This window comes from Oncorhynchus tshawytscha, linkage group LG11 (assembly GCF_018296145.1).
Source record: "Oncorhynchus tshawytscha isolate Ot180627B linkage group LG11, Otsh_v2.0, whole genome shotgun sequence".
In the NCBI taxonomy this organism is placed as follows: Eukaryota; Metazoa; Chordata; class Actinopteri; order Salmoniformes; family Salmonidae; genus Oncorhynchus; species Oncorhynchus tshawytscha.
The window spans coordinates 21,981,789-22,002,083 of NC_056439.1; the positions used below are offsets into that span (position 1 = coordinate 21,981,789).

Sequence of the window (20,295 nt, forward strand, 5' to 3'; positions counted from 1 at the left end):
TAAATTAGTTAATAGACCAATAAGAAAGAGAGTTCCAAACCTCTCTGCCAATAACAGCTAGTTTTCAGTTTTCCCCTCCCCACTCAGACCACTCCCAGACAGTCAGAGTTAAATGCTTGCTTCAGAAAGTGCTCTTTTTTTTGCTTCTTTTTGACTATTTTAATGAAAACAATCACTGTAAGCTACTTAATTGTTACCCAGAAATGATTTGATATCGAGATTTTAAAAAACCCAGCTGCATTGGACCTTTAAGACAAAGCCCATGAGGATCCTCTTCATTCAGCAGTGTTAATACCACGTTCTCCATTATCCTTCACTGTTCCTCTCTTTTAGATTGGATTAGTCTACCTAATCTCAACGCAGTGGCACTGCTTCACTCCCAGAGTCTCTCTCCCACTGGTACACAATAACCTTACAGTAGCCCTGCTCCTCTTTAAGGCCAATGGCGTGTCCCAAATGGTACCTTATATACCGCGCACTACTTTTGACCAGAGAGACTTATTCCACTATACAGTGCCTTTCGGGAAAGTATTCAGACCCATTGACATGATCCACATCTTGTTACGTTACAGACTTATTCTAAAATTGATGAAATAAAACAATTTCCTCAGCAAATCTACACACAATACGCCATAATAACAAAGCGAAAGACAGTTTTTTTTTTAGAAATGTTTGCAAATGTATTAAAACCAAAAAACAGAATGATCTTATTTACATAAGTATTCAGTATTGCTATGACACTCGAAATTGAGCTCAGGTGCATCCTGTTACAACTGATCATCCTTGAGATGTTTCTACAACGATTGGAGTCCATCTGTGGTAAATTAAATTGATTGGACATATTTTGGAAAGGCACACACATGTCTATATAAGGTCCCACAGTTGACAGTGCATGTCATAGCAAAAACCAAGCCATGAGGTCAAAGGAACTGTCCGTAGAGCTCCAAGACAGGATTGTGTCGAGGCACAGGTCTGGGGAAGGGTACCAAAACATTTCTGCAGCATTGAAGGTCCCCAAGAACACAGTGGCCTTCATCCTTAAATGGAAGAAGTTTGGAACCACCAAGACGAGTCAAGATCGAGGCAAAGATGAACGGAGCAAAATACAGAGAGATCCTTGATGAAAACCTGCTCCAGAGCGCTCAAGACCTCAGACTGGGGTGAAGCTTCACCTTCCAACAGGACAATGCAGGAGTGGCATCGGGACAAGTCTCTGAACGTCCTTGAGTGGCCCAGCCAGAGCCCGGACTTGAACCCAATCTAACATCTCCGGAGAGACCTGAAAATAGCTGTGCAGCAATGCTCCCCATCCAACCTGCCAGAGCTTGAGAGGATCTACAGAGAAGAATGGGAGAAATTCCCCAAATACTGGTGTGCCAAGCTTGTAGCGTCATACCACGAGTGGCGCAGTGGTCTAAGGCACTGCATCTGAGTGCTACAGATGTCACTGCAGACACCCTGGTTTCGAATCCAGGCTGTATCACAACCGGCCGTGATTGGGAGTCCCATAGGGCAGCGCACTATTGGCCCAGTGTCGTCCGGGTTTGGCCGGAGTAGGCCGTCATTGTAAATAAGAATTTGTTCTTAACCGACTTGCCTAGTTAAATAAAGGTTCAATAAAAACAAAAGACTCAATGCTGTAATCGCTGCCAAATGTGCTTCAACAAAGTACTGAATAAACGGTCTGAATACTTTTCTAAATGTGACATTTAAGTTGTTAATTTTTTATGAATTAGTCAACATTTCGACAAACCAGTTTTTGCTTTTTCATTATGGGGTATTCTAGATTGATGAGGGGAAAAACGATTTAATCAATTTTAGAATAAGGCTGTAACCTAACAAAATGTGGAAAAGGTCAAGGGGTCTGAATACTTTTACGAAGGCACTTTATAGGGCATGGTTCCCCACCTGTCTGCCTCTGGGACGAATTTAGCCCACAAGTGGTTTTATTTGCACATAAGACTGTAAAAACACCAGAAAATCCACTCCAACTGATGAGAATTTTGGAAATCTGTTCCCAAGTACTCCCACGCATAATAGAGAGACGTGATTGTATTCGGTTTGAAATTATTATGTTTTGGTCAAATATTTTATATGTGTTTGGGATTCTTGGGGTCAAATGGCTACAAAATATGTTCCAGCCCCTCGACCATCAGCCCAAGAAAGAAATCAGCCCGCGGCTGAATCTAGTTGATGATCCCTGATTTATTTATTTCACCTTTATTTAACCAGGTAGGCTAGTTGAGATCAAGTTCTCATTTACAACTGCGATCTGGCCAAGATAAAGCAAAGCAGTTCGACACATACAACAAACAAACATACAGTCAATAATACAGTAGAAAAAGTATATATACAGTGTGTGCAAATGAGGTAAGATAAGGGAAGTAAAGGCAATAAAATAGGCCATAGTGGCGAGGTAATAACGATATAGCAATTAGACACTGGAGTGATAGATGTGCAGAAGATGAATGTGCAAGTAGAGATACTGAGGTGCAAAGGAGCAAAATAAATAAATAAATACAGTATGGGGATGAGGGAGTTGGATGGGTTATTTACAGATGGGCTATGTACAGGTGCAATGATCTGTGAGTTGCTCTGACAGCTGGTGCTTCAAGTTAGTGAGGAAGACATGAGTCTCTAGCTTCAGTGATTTTTACAGTTCATTCTAGTCATTGGCAGCAGAGAACTGGAAGGAAAGGCGGCCAAAGGAGGAATATAGGGAATAGGGTGCCTTTTAAGATCCAGCCTATTTATTCAGTCACTCCATGTCTATCCTCCCTTCCTACATGCTGAGTGACTCTCATGCCATCTCCTCACCTCCGTGTTGTGTTGTCACTGAGGTGTGTCCAGCCCCATGTACAATATTGAGTTTTAAAGCACTGACTTGAGCAGTTCCTAGCCCCCTGTGGTCTAGATGTAGCTAGGGAGGACCTGACACAACAGTGATGTCAGGCAAAAATGATTTCACCCTCTCTGGGAGAACAACTGCAGTGACCTGACTTGGAGACAAAGGAAAAGAAAAGGAGAGGGAAGGGGAGGGGTAGGAGAAAAGGAGAGGGGAGGAAGTTGAAGTGCAGACCGCACAGATACACTAGTGCCATCTGGTGGTCAGAGGACACCCGATGGTCGACCCACGTCGTTGTATGTTGGCTTCTCAAACACATTGTTTGTGTCTAAGATGTACCCATTTTTTCCAAAGCTTTCAGATGGATTTGTGGTCTCTCCCAATAATGTGCCACGCCGCCCCCCTTTACAAGAATCAATTAGAATGTATTTACATTGTAGCATTGGTGAGACCAATTGAATGAATAAACACAGTTCTATCAATAAACCTGGACTGTGACCATACCTGGTTTCTCTGATGTCTCTCCATTGGTCTTTTGAAACTGCCTGACCAGGATGGGAGCAGGTCTGGGAGCTGGAGGACAAGACACCTCAGTTGCCTAAACATAGAGGAGAGGTAACACAATAAATACAAGGCTGGTTCAGAACCTGGTTCCTCTCTAGGTTTCTTCCTAGGTTCCAGCCTTTCTCGGGGGTTTTTCCCTAACCACCGTGCTTTGCTTGCTCTTCGGGGTTTTTAGGCTGGGCTTCTGTGTAAGCACTTTGTGACACCTACAATATGTACACGTAGGAAGGGTTTTGTATTGGAAGGAGATCAGACGACAACAGAAAGCAGAGGAGGAAGCCAACACATTGTTTTGATGTCTCCATTTAGGAAGAATAATCACCAAACACACGCATGGGCTACATCCAGATCTGGTATCCCGAGTGATGAGCGTGTTTCATGTGTCAACACTCAACAATAGAGTCCACTTTGCTTGTCTGATTCAGAAAATATTGGCACAAAAGGAGGATACTTTATCGATAGGTATTCTCCTTTTGCATGTATATTATATATATTTTGTAAACTCTGTGTCACTGGGAAGAGCTGGTAAGCAAGCATTTCACTGTGAAGTCTACACCTGTTGCATTTGGCGCATGTGGAGGCAGGACACGGGGCTAAAAAAAAATAAAACCGGTTGTTGTTTGTCACTGTCAACACTCAACACCAGACAATACTGTATGGAGGCAGCTGCAGCCAGCCAATGATTCACACAGGAGGACATCTGCACCAGTTTTATAGAAGATATAAAGGCTCGTCCCCAATGGCACCCCATCGCACTACATAGGGAATAGTACATCCTCCTGATCCTTCGTATGGGACGCAGCCACAGCACATGGCTGTACTCTCTGTCTTGTCCTATGAGCCGAGTTGATATGGAAGAAGATGATCTGTTCTAAGAGATTAGGTTGCAATGCATCTTGGGTGAAAGAAGCACGTTGGCTAATCCTTCTTGCAGCCGTTAAAAGAGACTCTTCTCTTGTGCGAGTGTCCTCAAACCGGCTATATCTTTAACAGAAACACAACACGGTCTAACCTCACCTACCTAGCTGCCAAGGATAACACAGTGTGAATGACAGAGAGCCAGGTCTCTGTGTGTGTGTGTGTGTGTGTGTGTGTGTGTGTGTGTGTGTGTGTGTGTGTGTACAGTAGAAATGTGTAATGCTTGCCTGTGGTGCACAGTGGGAGACAAAGTCCTCCATCGGTGGAGGTGACATTGAGGTGTCAGGCTGATTTGACATCTCTGGCTCCACATCCAGGACTCCGATGTCAACTGGCCACTGAGTGTCCTGGAAGCTCGTTGCATCTGTAACATCTGTAGAAACACACTCTCATTCTTCCGTATCCAAGCCTAGCTAACATTTCCCCACTCATAGAGATATACAGTATCATGTAGTATTATAACATCAATGACGGGTGTCCATGCAGCGTAGCCTCGAAAGGAGAGGGAGCCCTGTCACTTCGAAACACTCTCACAAGTCCAAACACAAGGCGTTGCAGTTTGAAAGTGTTTCCAGATGACACAAAGCCACACAAACAATGGTTTCTCTAGCCAAAACATGGGGTTTGACATGCTTTTCAGGATAAGCCACAACAGAGGGGTTGTCAAACTGTTTTACAGGCTCTGTGTCAGCTCAGTGATATTGTAATTGAGTCGCCAGTCTGTTGGTGACAAGACCTGCCCTAGGGCTTAAGAGCGTTAGGCCAGAAACTGAAAGGTCGCTGGTTTGAATCCCCGGGCCGACAAGATGAAAAATCTGTCTATGTGCCCTTGAGCAAGGCACTTAACCCTAATTGCTCCTGTAAGTCACTCTTGATAAGAGTGTCTGCTCAATTATTTTAAAAGTAGTGTGCATCCCAAATTGCACCCTATAGAGTCCTATGGGCCCTGTTCAAAAGTGGTGCCAAACAGCTCCAGTTTGAGTGGAAAAACAAAATGGCTTTGAGTTCTTCCTCTGTCATTAATACAGTCTCTGTCTTTGCTGCTTGGATTGCAGGGTTCTCCCCCTTCTCTCTGGTCTGGTCTCCAAGCAACATTGGAGCTCTTTTTCTTTTTTTTTAATTTTTTTTACAGCAGGTCGAGTTGATTTTGAGTTGGGTAAATATTGGTTTTGGCCAACACAGGAAGAGGATAGGAATCTGCTATGAGGTTCTTCTGTCTGAGTGGACGCAGAACTTAGACACAGTGTCTAAAGAGCCATGTGAACACAGAGGAGCATTCACAACATGTGACCGACAACCGTAACAGAATCGCATGTTGCTTTTCGACCACTAAGTAAATATTACAGTATTCATTTCATGCTTTTTCATCCAGCTCTAAACGGGATATTTGTATAAACTGAAACACCAGTATGCAGGGTGTCAAACACTGACAAGTGCTACGTTTTTACGAGAAGTGGCCTAGTTAAGAGTGGACATTATGGTTAACAAACCAGGAATGGGAAAATATATATATGTATATATTTCTTTTTTAACCTTTATTTAACTAGGCAAGTTAAAAAGTCAGTTAAGAACAAATTCTTATTTTCAATGACGGCCTAGGAACAGTGCCTTGTTCAGGGGCAGAACAACAGATTTGTACCTTGTCAGCTCGGGGATTCGGTCCAGGTTGCCGGCCCAACGCTCTAACCACTAGGCTACCTGGCGACCCTCCTCCTCCTATATCATGTGAATCATCATCATCTTTTTAAGAACCCTTATCCCACTTCCTTTTGTCTTTATTTGTCTAGTTCTGGGTTCTAGTGGTACTTTAAAGAGTATTTGGGTCCTAGAATAGTGCTGTATAAATTCAATGAACTACATACTCTTTCTGGAAGGCAGACCACGTAAAGACACACACAGCCCCCGGGGCAGCAGCAGTGGCTTTCCACCGGCCTGGCCTCTCTGTGCTCCCAGCAGCCCCTGATGGAGATTCCAGGCTGTCTGATTTCCCCTATGACTCAGGATAACTCTCTCAGCACTGTGGCTCTGCTCTGTGGTGTCAACACGTCTATTCCCCCTCTCCTCGCTTTCTCCTCCCCTGTTCCCTTCCCCTGTGCCTGTGAACGCCACATCAACCCTTACGCTGCCTTGTAATCTCTAGTACCCCTCTCCTCTCCTCATTCACATATTGATTCATTTGAAATGAGATAGAGAAGTCCGGTCGTAAGCCTGCCGTTTGTGGGTTCTGAGTCCAGAGTTTTAAAAAGCAACATATTTTGTCATTTGAATCCAACAAGTATATACCCCAAACTCCTTTAGGCAGGGGGAACAGAGGTAGAATGGAAAGAGAAACATTGCCGTGCGGTTCCAGTTCTACCTGCTGACTGCAGGGTGAGCTGTCCTGGGGAGGAGACGTGTCCCTGTCTGGGGTTGGGCTCTGTCCTGTTCCAGGGCTGGACAGTGAGGGAGTGTCCAGTAACTAGCCTCTTCCCTGCAGGATGCAGCCTGGGTCTCTGGCCTTCGCTGACCTCTCCCTCCTCCTCCCAGGACTCCTGGGGATTGGGGGGGACACAGCAGTCACAGCTCACTGAGCTTTTGCAAAACATTTGGCTACGGTCTGCCATTCTGAACATGACCCTACACTGCAAGGGCTTAATGCCTTGGCTGTTTGCTTGCGAATCACAATATTTAAAAAGAATTCCAAGTCAGCATTAACCCAGTACTTGTACACTGTACACTGTGTACAGTGTGCCAATGTACACTGTGCCAAAGCTTTTGTCTATATTGCATTTCATTGGATTTCCCTTGCATAAATGCTATGCACAAACACAATAAGGTCACCTTCCATTTTGGCATGCATTGACAAATGGGGAAAAGCTGCCACCTAGAGGCATTATAATGTCACAACGGGAAAAAGAAGGTTCTAGTATGTACAGAGCAGTGCAGTAGTCTGATAGTTACCTCCGGGTCAGGGCGTGTCTGCGTGATGACCCCCTGGTCCATCTTAGCCAATAGAGACAGGATGGGGTCGTGGTGGGCCGGGTTGACAGGCCTCCTCACCTGACCCTCACTGGGCGGGTCGTAGTCCTGAGTGACACAGGAAATGTAACAGCGTTGTTTGCTGTGTATGGGAGCCGTTTGGACATTTGGAATAACAGCGCTATGCTAGTAAAAGAAAAGCAGTGGAGACTGTGCCACTCACCATGTCCTGAACCTCCTGCAGCGAGCTGGAGAAGCTGTTGATTAGATAGGGAACATAGAAGCCTTCCTCCTCAAAGGCTGGGTGGAAACAGACGAAAATGCATCAATGGGTTTGACATGATAATAGTCACACTATGAGGATTATGGCAATCTTAGGAACGGATGGCCTTTTGTAGACCACCTGACGTCTGAGGAAACCGTCAAGACACTCCCTAATAAGCCCCAACACTGTGTGTGTGTGTGTGTGTGTGTGTGTGTGTGTGTGTGTGTGTGTGTGAGTGTGTGTGTGCGCACGTGTGTTGAGCTGCGTTGTCTATCCATCTCACCCCGTGCTGCTGCCGCCTGGCTATAGCTGAGGAGCAGCTCTCCCTCTGAGATGTGTCTAGCAGCCGCGTCTGTCCCAGTGACTGTGGAACTACTGCTGCTGCTGGTCGTCTCTGACGACGACGAGGAGGAGGGGGGAGTGGAGGGGGTCTGAGGCCCAGGTGGGGGTGGTGGAGTAGGGGAGCGGGGAGACTGGGTCAGGGGGCTGGAGGTTACAGGTGGGACTGGAGGCACACTGACAGGCTCCTCCTCAGCCACTGACATCACTCTGTAGAAAGAGAGAAGAGAAAAAGAGAGAGATGAGATATTAGTAGGATGGGTGGTACTCGGTCAGGTTAAAACCAATAACCGTCTATGTTCCAGGCCTGTGTGTTATCTTCGCATGTTCTTTGTAACTCTAACTGCATTGTCATCTCCTGACAGCAGGGGGAGCTGTGGTACAATACAACCACACCAAGCAGTGCATCCTACACTCGCCACTATGTCCCCTTATTGTCTTCTGAGGGAGGTCCCCACGCAGTTCCACCATTCAGAAAGACAGACAGTAGAATCAGCAGACAGGCAGACTCACAGTGGCTTGTTGTGCTTCTCCTGCTCCTCTACCGTGCTGTGGGGTTGCTCCTCAGCCAGGGGCAGCGATGCGTCTCCCCAGGGTCCGGCAGGGCCAGAGGGAGGGGACACCGCCAGGGGAGAGGGGTCTGGAGTGGTGACTGGGGTCACTATTGGCTCTGGGTCTGAGATCAAAGTGGAACAGGAATGTTCAGCATCTCATTGGATAGGCTGGGGATCAATCTATCATGGATAAGCCCAAGTTTTTCCTGACCATGTGACCAGCACAAGAAAAACTTTAGGTCCTTGCTTATAACTAGGGCGCTGAGTTTTCCCTTATCAGGTCACATGATCATGAAAAGCTCTGGTCCCTAGTCATGGACTACTCCATTACTATGACCGCAGACGGAGTATGCAGAGTGTGCGTGTGTAATGGAGATACATTAACTATGCTATGAGACCTGCAAGTGTGGAGACGTGAGGCTCCTGTGGCTGGGGTTCTCTGGGTGACTGCTGGGGGGTCCCCTGCTCTGAAGCCTGTGGGGTAGACAGGCCTCTGCTGGGGGGCCCAGGACTAACACTGGGCTCTGGGGTGGGCACTGGGGTTGGCACCAAGGGCTCCTACAACAGCACCACATTGTGGAAAGAAAGAATACAATTACAATAAAATTCTGTAGAAAAAGGAACAAATAACTCAGTGTAAATGTTAGATTAGAAATACTATTTCAAAATACTATTTTTTGTTTTATTTATACAGTAAAGACTGAGTTATTGATTGATTGACTGTACACAGTACCTCCTGTGACGGAGGATCCCGAGGCTTGGCTGGTGCTACAGGTCTCTCCTGTCCCTCTCTCTGTCCCAGCATCAGGGCTATGGTCTCTGCCAGTGCCTCGTTCACATACTGTCTGATCAGCTCCGAGTCCACAGGAACACTGGCGTCCACAAACAGCTGTAGGCCCTCTCCACCCGCAGCCTCCACTGGAACCACACATTGTAGCAGAGCGTTTTGCAACAGAAAACCAACATCTGTGTTCTGATTGGACGGACACAAAGTTTCAAAACGGATTCTCACTACAGAACATCTACTCTTCTGGTATGCCCATTTTTGCATACGAGATCATTTTAACAATACAATTAAAAGAATAGTTGACATCCAATCGCTGGGTTTATATTGCACAAACGAAGCCCAGCAGTTCCCCCCTCATTCTTCTCACTGTTCTGTCTAAAGGGAGTAGCAGAGTCACCCTCCAGTGATCACAGGGTGGAGGCCTCATCTGCAAATGTGATACATCATTGATCTTTCTACTAGATGAGAGCGTGAGGCAACGTCCCAAATGGCACCCTATTACCTATATAGTGCACTATAAAAGGGGGCACTACAAAGGGAACGGCGTGCCGTTTGGGAGACGACCTGAATCCATGGCCCGCTAACGTCGCTGCCACTGCCTCTCTTAAGTGTTCTGACTGCAATCCGTAGCAGCGAAGAAGAAGGAGAAGCAGAGCCGAGTAGATGAGAAAGAGCAATCCATGATTTAATGAGAAACTGTATTATCGTATTGGGGCTTTGACATGTCTTCTCCCTTCACGACAGAAAGCTCGCACTCAAAGAAACCGTGAGGCATAACTTTCAATGAGGCAAGTTCTCTCATCTCACCCCGCTCCTCCACACTCCACTGGCTTCCAGTCGAAGCTCACATCCACTACAAGTCCATGGTGCTCACCTAGGGAGCAGCAAAAGAAATTGCCCCTCCCTACATTCAGGCTCAGGCCCGACACCTCAACCCCAGCACTCAGGTCTCTTGGCCCTCCCACCACTACGGGACGGCAGCACCCGCTCAGTCCAGTCCAAGCCCTTCCCTGTCCCGGCACCCCAATGGAGGAACCAGCTTCCCCCCGAAGCTAGGACCAGCTCCCCCCAGAAGCTAATCCCTCCTCCTCACCTCAACCCCCACCCCCCACCCCCAAACAAAAAAAACATTAACTAGCACTAACCAGACCCCCCCCTCCCCCTGTGATATGTGGTTGTCCCACCTAGCTATCTTAAAATGAAATGAATGAATGTAAAATGAATTGCAAAATCCTGTTCAACACAGAACTTGAACCAAGGGGATGATGTACAGTCCATCAATTCAGTTTCATGTTAATATCTCAGCAGGCGTACGAACCCCAACGCCACGAGGGACATTTTGGGATTCCTGAACATGAGGATTGCGGTCGATGGCTTGACAAAGCCGTTGAGCTTGAGGTAGCGTTTCGCATGTCATCGGATGGTTAACAGCACTCACAATGCTACCACAGAGCCCCACTGACACAATCACTGTACCACAGAGCCCCACTGACACAGTCACTGTACCACAGAGCCCCACACAAATTCCCTGAGGAAAGTGGCTACCAGAAGCTCCCAAGCCACAGCTATGCTGTAATGCATCATTGCTGGCTGGGCTCAGCTCCACAGGCATCGGGATGACCTGACCAGGACAAGACCTTTTGCAGTGAAAGGACCCAGTTCTCACCCAGTTTTTCCGTGATGGTTAAAGGTCAGAGTTGGGATTAAAGGAATAATCCACTCAAAAACGACCTTTTGGTATTGTTGTTCATTAGTTCACCGTTGATACAGTCCCAAAATGTTTTGCACGTCACAGCAATAATGTTTTCAAGATATAAGACTTTCAGAAAGCAAATTGTAACTTGCCACATCATCAGGATGATGCATGTGGCAAGCTACAGAAAGGGTGAGCATGACCAAGTGGAATACTATGTAACCAGTCCCAGTTCTCACCGATGTCAGAGGTAACACTGTCCTCTGGCTCAGAGTGGGAGGGACTCTGGTTCTGGGCGGGGTCAGCTAGAGGGGGTTGGTACATCTCGGAGATCATTCTGGCCATCAGCTGCTGCTCCACCCTAAAGGAACAAACAAACCCGTTACTTCTAACTAGCTCCCTTTATGTTGATGGTGAACTCTACATTGCCTGTTGGCATGCATTTGGTATTGCAAGTAGTACACCAGTAGGGATATTGGAATGTGGCTTGTGTATTTTACATTCGAGAAAAAGAAAAAAAAACAGTGTTCAGCTTCACTGCGTAACATAATGCTATCCTCCTCACCAGTCAACCAGCCTGTTCTCCAGGGTCTCTCTGTGTTGGATGGAGCTGAGGACAGGGTCTGGGGGTGGTAGGGGCTCTGCAGGGTAGCAGGGGAACACGGGACCGTGGTACATAGCAGTAGGAGGAGAGGCCAGACCGTTCAGTTCTATAGGACCATCATGGAGCTCCTCCTCCTCCTCCTCCTCCTCCTCTGGATCCTGATGGAAAAATACATTTTAATTGTAGGAAAAAAGATGGGTGGAGAACGCTAGATGGATACACTAGTAGCAAGATTGGAGGCCTGAAAGGTCAGGACGAAAATGTGATTTGGGGTTTTAGATCCCTTGCTCTGGCTTTATGGTGTCCGTTTAGTACGTTTTGGTCACTGGCTTTGCATTACTTGCAGATTCCTTGGCAGTAAAAACAGGAAAGGCTGCGTCAAGCTGGCTCTTTAATCTAATTTCTAGTGGCGAGATGGAGAGAGAGGAGAGAGAGAACGAGAGAGAGAACGAGAGAGAACGAGAGAGAGAGAGGAGAGAGAGAGAGAGAGAGAGAGGGAGAACGAGAGAGAACGAGAGAACAAGAGAGAGAACGAGAGAGAGAGAATGAGAGAACGAGAGAGAGAGAAAGAGAGAGAGAGAACGATAGAGAGAGAAAAAACAATATAGAGAGAGAGAGAGAGAGAGAGAGAGAGCGAGAGAGAGAGAGACTGTTTGAAGTTTTATGCTTGGTCAAAACATTTAAATAAATGAATAGCTAAATAGTGTTAGGGCGTTGAGGTGGGGACACTCTAGTAGCTGGCGTCTATACACGGTTGTGTAACACAACAGACTCAGCCCATGTTTCATGATCTCTCTTTTTTGACTGGATGCATTGTGTTGATGGGGTTTTAAAAACACAACTCTTCATTGGGTTGTTGGGAAATGTTAAAGAGTGATTGTGGGGAAAGATCGCAATTTTAAAAAGAGCTTAATTATGGGAAATGGTTCCAGATCACATTAAAACTTTTACAGCTTTAACTTTTTTGGTAATGTGTGCATTACTTATTGGCTCAATCTCTCTGATCCAAATGACCACAATTTGAAACAATGAGAGGGAGGACTGAGTAGCCCAGACAGTGATTCAGAGGCAGGCAGCAACTGAACCCTACTAATACATCTCAAATGGCACCATATTCACTATGTAGTGCCCTACTTTTGCCATTTGGGACACCATTTTCTACCAAATGTAAAACTCCCTCTCCTAACATAATTTCCATTGCATATCAATTCCACACAAAGCTACACTTCAAACCGGCCTTGTTTGAGAATGTTGTTCACTTCCCGACCAAAAGAGGGCACTGTGGAACCATAGAGATGTTCTTCAATTCAAACCCCCTTTTATTCCAATACCTTTCTTTCTCTTTCTTTCCGTTCTGACAGCTGTGGAGCCTGTTGTTCTCCTAAGCCTCCTCACACAATCATGACAACAGGAGCATTTCTATGTTAACAAACTATTTGCCCTTGTGTGACCGCGAGGAACCTGCCTTATTGGCCCGATTTGCGTCAGTGCTGCTTTGGCCTCTTGTTAGCGGTGAATATGGAAAGCTGATGGTTTGTGTGGATTTGCTGATTGAGGGGATGTAGGTTTACATAACATACAAATTCCTCGCGAAGCCACGGTGGAGGGCTGCTGGAGAAAGACAGTGCATCAAGCGAAGAGAAAACGTACAACAGCTATTACAATGGAAAGTGAAAAAACATAGGCCAATCATTTAAGACGAGAGTTTCTAATTAAATGAACATCCATTTATGATGACTTGAATTATTATTATTTGTTATGCGTGGAATGGAGGAGAAATTCAAAGCTCTCTGTGGCACCGCTCTGAATATCGCCATCTCGTTGGCATGCAAAGGTGATACACTGTATGAAAATCAAATGAATCAAATAATCTATTCCTTTTGCAAAATTTCAAATCAGCCTTCCAAAGGAGGTGAATGTCAAGGGAGAAGGATTAAGGGTTAAAAGTGTTGGACGCAGCAGACCTGATCTCTAGATGCCCTTGAGCTGGTGACTCAGATGCCACATACTTCCTACACACATAGGACTGGGCACACACAGACACGCAAAATGGATTTTCACGTGGACTCTACCTGGGCAATGTCAGCAACCTCCAGGAAATGTGTTCCGGGGAAAACGCTCTCCTCCTCATCATCCATCTCTTCATCATGCCTCCCCTCCACACACTGCAATAAAGAGGACGGATAGATTATAGTCCTTATTTAACCCGTCTAACTATTGGGTTCAAAAGGTGAATTAACACTCATTCCCTCCAGCTATGGCAGACCTGCAGTTCATGCTAGACAATGACAAATGCCTGGAAAACCAATTATTATCGATAGGGTTGTGGTGACATTCTAAGATTTGTGTGCGGCTATTGACCGTAAACAATAAACAACAACGCCCTGGGAGAGAGAGACAATTATGAAACTCCTCCTGCTTCCCATTCATAAAGTACAACCCGATCAATCCAACGCAACGGGCCGATCGAAAATCTGCGGGAGCCTCTCGCTGAGTCCCGCCCGTCCAAATATTGAATCTATGATAGGAAAAACAACTGCTCTTCAAGCGCAGTGATTTCTTTCGGCGTGATTGCAGGAGGTACCGATACGAGCACCATTCAGCGATGCTCTTGATTATTCCCTACATACAGTGCACTCACCCCATGTTGAGTGAGTCTCCGAATCAACTTGGAAGGTTTATTACATTAGTTCAATGAGCTAACCGTGGCTCAGACTGAAACCAGTGTTTGGCACCAGGTTTATTCACATACTGTCCCACACAGCACAGGATTACAGGAGAACGAAGCCTCCGTATTCAGCAGAAAACACACTGCTTATGACTGATTGAGAGGCCTGTGATACATATGCACTTGTTGCTGTAGTAAACACACACAATAACCTGCTTGGTTCAAATACTTGATTCATTTCCCATGGACTCCCCTTGCAGCATGCCAGTACTATACGGCGTAGTAGACGGTTTTCATTTAACAGACCATTTGATTGACAGGTGCTATTAGGCTACCGGGTGAGGAATTTGGTCATTAAAAGGAATACCATTGTGCTAATGAGTGTAGTTACCAGTGCAACTATTTGTTTGCTGTGTTGTATTGTGTTGTATTGGGCCGTCCGGGTTGTATTGTGTTGTATTGGGGCGTCCGGGTTGCATTGTGTTGTATTGGGGCGTCCGGGTTGCATTGTGTTGTATTGGGGCGTCCGGGTTATTGGGGCGTCGGGTTGCATTGTGGCGTCCGGGTTGCATTGTGTTGTATTGGGGCGTCCGGGTTGCATTGGGGCGTCCGGGTTGCATTGGGGCGTCCGGGTTGCATTGTGTTGTATTGGGGCGTCCGGGTTGCATTGGGGCGTCCGGGTTGCATTGGGGCGTCCGGGTTGCATTGTGTTGTATTGGGGCGTCCGGGTTGCATTGGGGCGTCCGGGTTGCATTGGGGCGTCCGGGTTGCGGGTTGCGTTGGGGCGTCCGGGTTGCGTTGGGGCGTCCGGGTTGCGATGGGCCGTCCGGGTTGCGTTGGGCCGTCCGGGTTGCGTTGGGCCGTCCGGGTTGCATTGGGCCGTCCGGGTTGCATTGGGCCGTCCGGGTTGTATTGGGCCGTCCGGGTTGTATTGGGCCGTCCGGTTTGTGTGGGGCCGTCCGGGTTGTATTGGGGCGTCCGGGTTGTATTGGGGCGTCCGGGTTGTGTGGGGCCGTCCGGGTTGTGTGGGGCCGTCCGGGTTGTGTGGGGCCGTCCGGGTTGTGTGGGGCCATCCGGGTTGTATTGGGGCGTCTGGGTTGTATTGAGCCGTCCGGGTTGTGTTGAGCCGTCCGGGTTGTGTGGGGCCATCCGGGTTGTATTGGCGCGTCTGGGTTGTATTGAGCCGTCCGGGTTGTGTGGGGCCGACCGGGTTGAGCCGTCTGTGGCGGTAGGTGAGTGAGTGTGAGAGAACTGAGAGCTGCGGTGTTTGTTGTGGACTGTGGATAAAGCTCCAGGACTTGAAGGGCAGAGTATTGCAGAGAGAGGCACAGAACCACACCAGCACATTATCATTCCACTCAGTCAGCACATGGGGGGGGGGGGTGGTAAGAGGGGATGGGGTGAGAGATGGACCGGACAGATCAGGCCAATAGTGGCCAGGTGATTCCCTACTACCTCAGTGAGACAGAGGAAGAAAATGGCCACCCACACTTAAAACACACTTCCCTGCTCAGTGGCCAGACTTCATAGAAAATGAACAGACACAGGTCTACGATGTTCTAAACTAAACTGATAACCAAAGAACAGCAGAGCGGAACAGACATTTTTTAATCTCTCAAAAGTAGCCCTCAGACAGTGTGGAATGCTAGAATATCAAGTACATAGCAAGACATGACTCAACTGAAGGAGTGCTTATGACAAAGACATTACTGCCAGGACGGTGATAGGAATGAGAACACATTTAGACCACCAGTGAAAACCGGATAGCCGACTGCAGGAATCTTTCAGCAATTCTAGGACATAACCAAAGCTGCAATCAGCATAACTGCTATGTGACCAGCAGTATTATGAGGAGGAGGAAGGATGCTCACTGCAGCAGTCAGGCATCAGCCATACCTCTACAGCACTGCTTTGTCCTTGCATCGACTGACTCCCACTGCAAGCACAGAGATTGATAACCCACATCCGTTGCCAGGCAACCATATGTGCCTGCCTGACTGGAGCGGAGTTGAATTTGTAAGAGAGAGAGCGAGTGTCTGGGGCCCTTAAGTGTGAGCAGCACTGCAGCCTGGCAGGCTCCGCCACAGTCTTGTCAGAGGAGGCTGCTGACGGAAGGACGCCTCATAATAATGGCTGGAACGGAGCGAACAGAATGGCATCAAAGACCCGGAAACCATGTGATCGATACCGTTCCAATCTTTCCACTCCAGTCATTACCACGAGCCCGTCCTCACCAATTAAGGTGCCACCAACCTCCTGTGAGTCTTATTAATCATTCACTTCCACACACACACTCACGGTGGAAATATTTGCGTGGGAGCACACACACACACACACACACACACACACACACACACACACACACACACACACACACACATCTCATTGCAAAAAAATGTGCTGTGCTGCATGAAGAGAAAAAACTCTCTCCTATAAGCCACCAGAAGCCCCCGCGGTCTGGAGCCGGGCCAAGCTCAGAGGGCCAAACTGCCATCTATAGCCAGTGAATGGTCTGCCACAAGCTGCTATATGGGATACATTATAGGCCCTCTTCCCACAACACCATCACAGCCAATCCAGCATGGAGACATTACTGAGGAAGGCTAGCGGCGTCATGAATCAAACAGTCTGGGAGAGAATGGCACCCTATTCCCTATATAGTGCATAGGGCTCTGATCAAAAGTGGTGCACTATATAGGGAATAGGGTGCCATTTGGGATGCATCCTGTGGAAACGTTAGCAGGCAAGAATCAAAGGTGTCTACAGAACAGGAGCAGGCATCACGGCAGGCACGGACAACCCCCAGCCCTGGGACCACTCCCTCCTCTCCCTCCCCATAAGGATACTGTTACACCTCTCACTCAATGCTCCTTTTCTACCCCAGTCTGTGGACTCAGCAAGAAGGGAGTCCCGGTCTGGGGGCAAGCAGGAGGGGGGGGGTGTCTTATGTCCTGGGGAGTGTGGAAAGGAAAGGTATTGGGGGGGGCTGAGTGCAGTCCTGCACACTGTAGTACAACCACACGTTTCACTGGCCTGGTCTAGATGCTGATTGATGGATGTTTTTGAGGCTGAGCCCATTACAGCATAATGTTACTGCATAATACTGGGCCTTCACGCAGCTGGCTAGGGGGTGGGCGAGGGGAGACAAGTCACATTTCTCATTGAGGTGTTACTGTACCTGTATGTCTGGAGGAGCAGCAGCAGGAGGTGGTGGTGGAGAGGGAGCTGGGCTCTGGCTGGGGGTTGGCGTGTGGGGTTCGATATTCACACTGGGCTGAACCTGGTGCATTCAGAGCAAGAGTTCAGATGCATGATTCAAATATAGACTAGACAGTCCACACAACGACGCCATTCCATTTGGGATGATTGGCCACAACCAGGCAGATATCAAGGCTGACCGATAAGGCGGAGCCTTACTTGCACTTGAAGCTGTGCTCGTCTTCTCCTCGGGCCAGACGTCACCTCCGGCACGGCCACGGTGGGTTTGCGGGGGGCAGGGGCCGGTCTGGGTGGGGAGGGGGGCATGGAGGTGGTCACTGGCCGGTCACTGATGAGGACACGGGAGGGCTGGGGGGCCAATCCATCCACTCTGGGCTGGCCTGGAGGTAGAGAGAGGGAGACATGTCAAATACGGTCTCAATTAGACACACAAGACCCAAAGTCAGCAGACGCTAACATCAAACTAAACAGTATGCTGAAGAGGTACTTCCTGCTAAGTGTCTAGGCAAGACTGTTAAACACTGGTGGTTGGTTATAATCATGGCACTGAGCGACCGTCAACGAAAAGTCACCAAGGGAAAAAATAAGTTGTTTGTTGTTTCAAGCACTAGCGTATGATGATACATGCAAGGGGAGGCCATAATATCGCATGCTAGATGCACTTAAGAAGAGAGAGGGGTACGTCTCTCTCTCTCTCTCTCTCCCTCGTTCTCCTCCACTCTCTGTCTCTCTTCCAGCTCATAAGAGTATATCCCCTTGGTGCAGAGCAGATAATATCTCAACCGTGTTTACACAACACGGGGGTAGTGAACAGTGAAGAGCATTACGTGCTGTGCGTGCTAAGAGCTGCTCTCCTCCCGTGGCCGGCTCGCTCCGCCTGTGGAAAGCACCAAGCACAGAGAGCACACCTGGCTCGTATCTCTCCTGAGCTGCTGTTCGGGTCCGTTGTGGGAAGAGGAGGGCTGTAAACGCCATCCTAAATAATAACTCTCACGCATCACTCTTTTGTCCTCCACACATCTGCCAACCTGGGACGCTGCCCACTGGACCCGCGCGCCACTCGGCATCTGTTTGGCGAGGGGGAGTTTGGGAAAACTAGCTAATAAGTTCAGACAGAGTGTAGTTTGGTTGTAGGATTTGTTACTGGACTCGTTGGTGAAGGCTTCTGTTGATGAGTTAACGCCTATTAAGATATTAAGAGACACGTGGCCATGCAGCCCAGCCCTAAAACACCCTGTAATATAACACACAGGATTACATTAACGTAAATCTGCTCGGAGCACAGCGGACGACAGAAAGCTGTTTATCCAGCTCTGAGCCCGTAGCTGGGGAAACATAAGCTTTATGATTTCCATCATTTGGCTGAAGGACATCCAAAAAGGGGGACTTCTTTTTTTTGTTAGTTCATTCGGAGCAAGTGGCTCTGAGTCATTTGGAATGTGCAAGTACTTTTTATGGAAAACACGTGGGCAGGGTTGGTCGGTTGTGTAACTGCTGGCAGTACAGGAAAACCATCCCAGCTCATTTGCAGTCGTCCTCCTCGCCCCAAGACGGGGTCGAATGTAAATAGAACTGGAAGGAGAACCAAGCCAAAATAGCAGATAATGAGACACAAGGAACAGATGCAGAATGCTGGTATTCAAACCCAGTGACCAACAACATGTACGAGATGGGAAACAAAGAAGTCAGTGTGTGGAGTGATTTTAGGGAAAGAGTGGCCTTGCTGCTGTACACTGATACCCTACGGGGTTCACAAGAAAGAAAAGCAGCACACAGATTCCAATGTGTCTGACCAACCACTCTGATAGAAGACTTGTCTCCAGCACAGCACAGAGAGAGAGAGAGAGAGAGAGAGAGAGAGAGAGAGAGAACGATTGAGAGAACGAGAGAGAGAGAGAGAGAGAGAGAGGGAGAGAGAGGAGAGAGAGAGAGGGAGAGAGAGAGGGAGAGAGAGAGAGAGGGAGAGAGGGAGAGAGAGAACAAGAGAGAGAGAGAAGAGAGAGAGAGAGAGAGAGAGAACGAGAGAGAGGAGAGAGAGAGAGAGGGAGAGAGAACGAGAGAGAGAACGAGAGAGAGAGAGAGAGGGGGAGAGAGAGGGAGAGAGAGAGGGAGAGAGAGAGGGAGAGAGAGAGGGAGAGAGGGAGAGAACAAGAGAGAGAGAGAACGAGAGAGAGAGAGAACGAGAGAGAGAGAGAGAACGAGAGAGAGAGAGAAAGAGAGAGAGATAAAGAGAGAAAGAGAACGAGAGAGAGAGAACGAGAGAGAGCAAGAGAGAGAGAGAACGAGAGAGAGCAAGAGAGAGAGAGAACGAGAGAGAGCAAGAGAGAGAGAGAGAGAACGAGAGAGAGAAAAAGAAACCGAGGGGGGGGGGGGGCAGTCAGTGAGCTAGCTGAGAGTGGGAGCGGGAGCATCTGTAGCAGATGAAAGGGCTGGCAGGCTCCTGGAGGCCTCCTCCCTCCCCGGGGATGCACAGCCAGAGAAGAAGAATTAGGCCAGCTCTAATCTCTACCCTCACAACGTGACACACGGTCTCTGACTAGCTAACACACACACTCAGACCGACTGCTCTGCTCTGCTCTCCCAGTCCTAACCCCTTCCAGACATAAGTTACCATCCTCATCAGTTATTAATGGGAGCCAGAAACTTTCATCTCGGGCCTACTTATTTAGGAGTGGCAGAGTCTGGTCTAGGGGTAGTGCCGCAGACTCCAGACCACACGTGCCCTCTGCCTCTACTCTCGGTCTCCCCCTGGGTTCACTGTCTCACCGGCGCAAAGAGTATTCAAATGATACCTGAAAAAGGAAGTCCTGCATAGATATGGTGATGCCATAGATATAGAAACACCATACGGAAGCTGTGTTGTGTTTACCAGAGAGTTGCA

At 47.9% G+C, this 20,295-nt stretch overlaps 1 protein-coding gene across 2 annotated transcripts in view; it reads right to left on the bottom strand.

Moving 5' to 3' along the window:
• kiaa0586 (KIAA0586 ortholog) overlaps positions 1-20,295 on the bottom strand; it is a 138,127-nt gene that overhangs the window by 44,615 nt on the left and 73,217 nt on the right. For both annotated transcript variants that reach the window (XM_042329913.1, XM_042329912.1), the window contains 14 exons: positions 17,613-17,794; positions 17,374-17,475; positions 13,600-13,692; positions 11,489-11,685; positions 11,163-11,284; positions 9,177-9,361; positions 8,842-9,001; positions 8,403-8,565; positions 7,834-8,099; positions 7,509-7,585; positions 7,268-7,393; positions 6,684-6,858; positions 4,555-4,700; positions 3,350-3,443 (listed from right to left, as the gene is read on the bottom strand). In XM_042329913.1, coding sequence (XP_042185847.1) covers positions 3,350-3,443; positions 4,555-4,700; positions 6,684-6,858; positions 7,268-7,393; positions 7,509-7,585; positions 7,834-8,099; positions 8,403-8,565; positions 8,842-9,001; positions 9,177-9,361; positions 11,163-11,284; positions 11,489-11,685; positions 13,600-13,692; positions 17,374-17,475; positions 17,613-17,794 — 2,088 coding nt within the window. The remainder of the gene's footprint in view (positions 1-3,349; positions 3,444-4,554; positions 4,701-6,683; positions 6,859-7,267; positions 7,394-7,508; positions 7,586-7,833; positions 8,100-8,402; positions 8,566-8,841; positions 9,002-9,176; positions 9,362-11,162; positions 11,285-11,488; positions 11,686-13,599; positions 13,693-17,373; positions 17,476-17,612; positions 17,795-20,295) is intronic.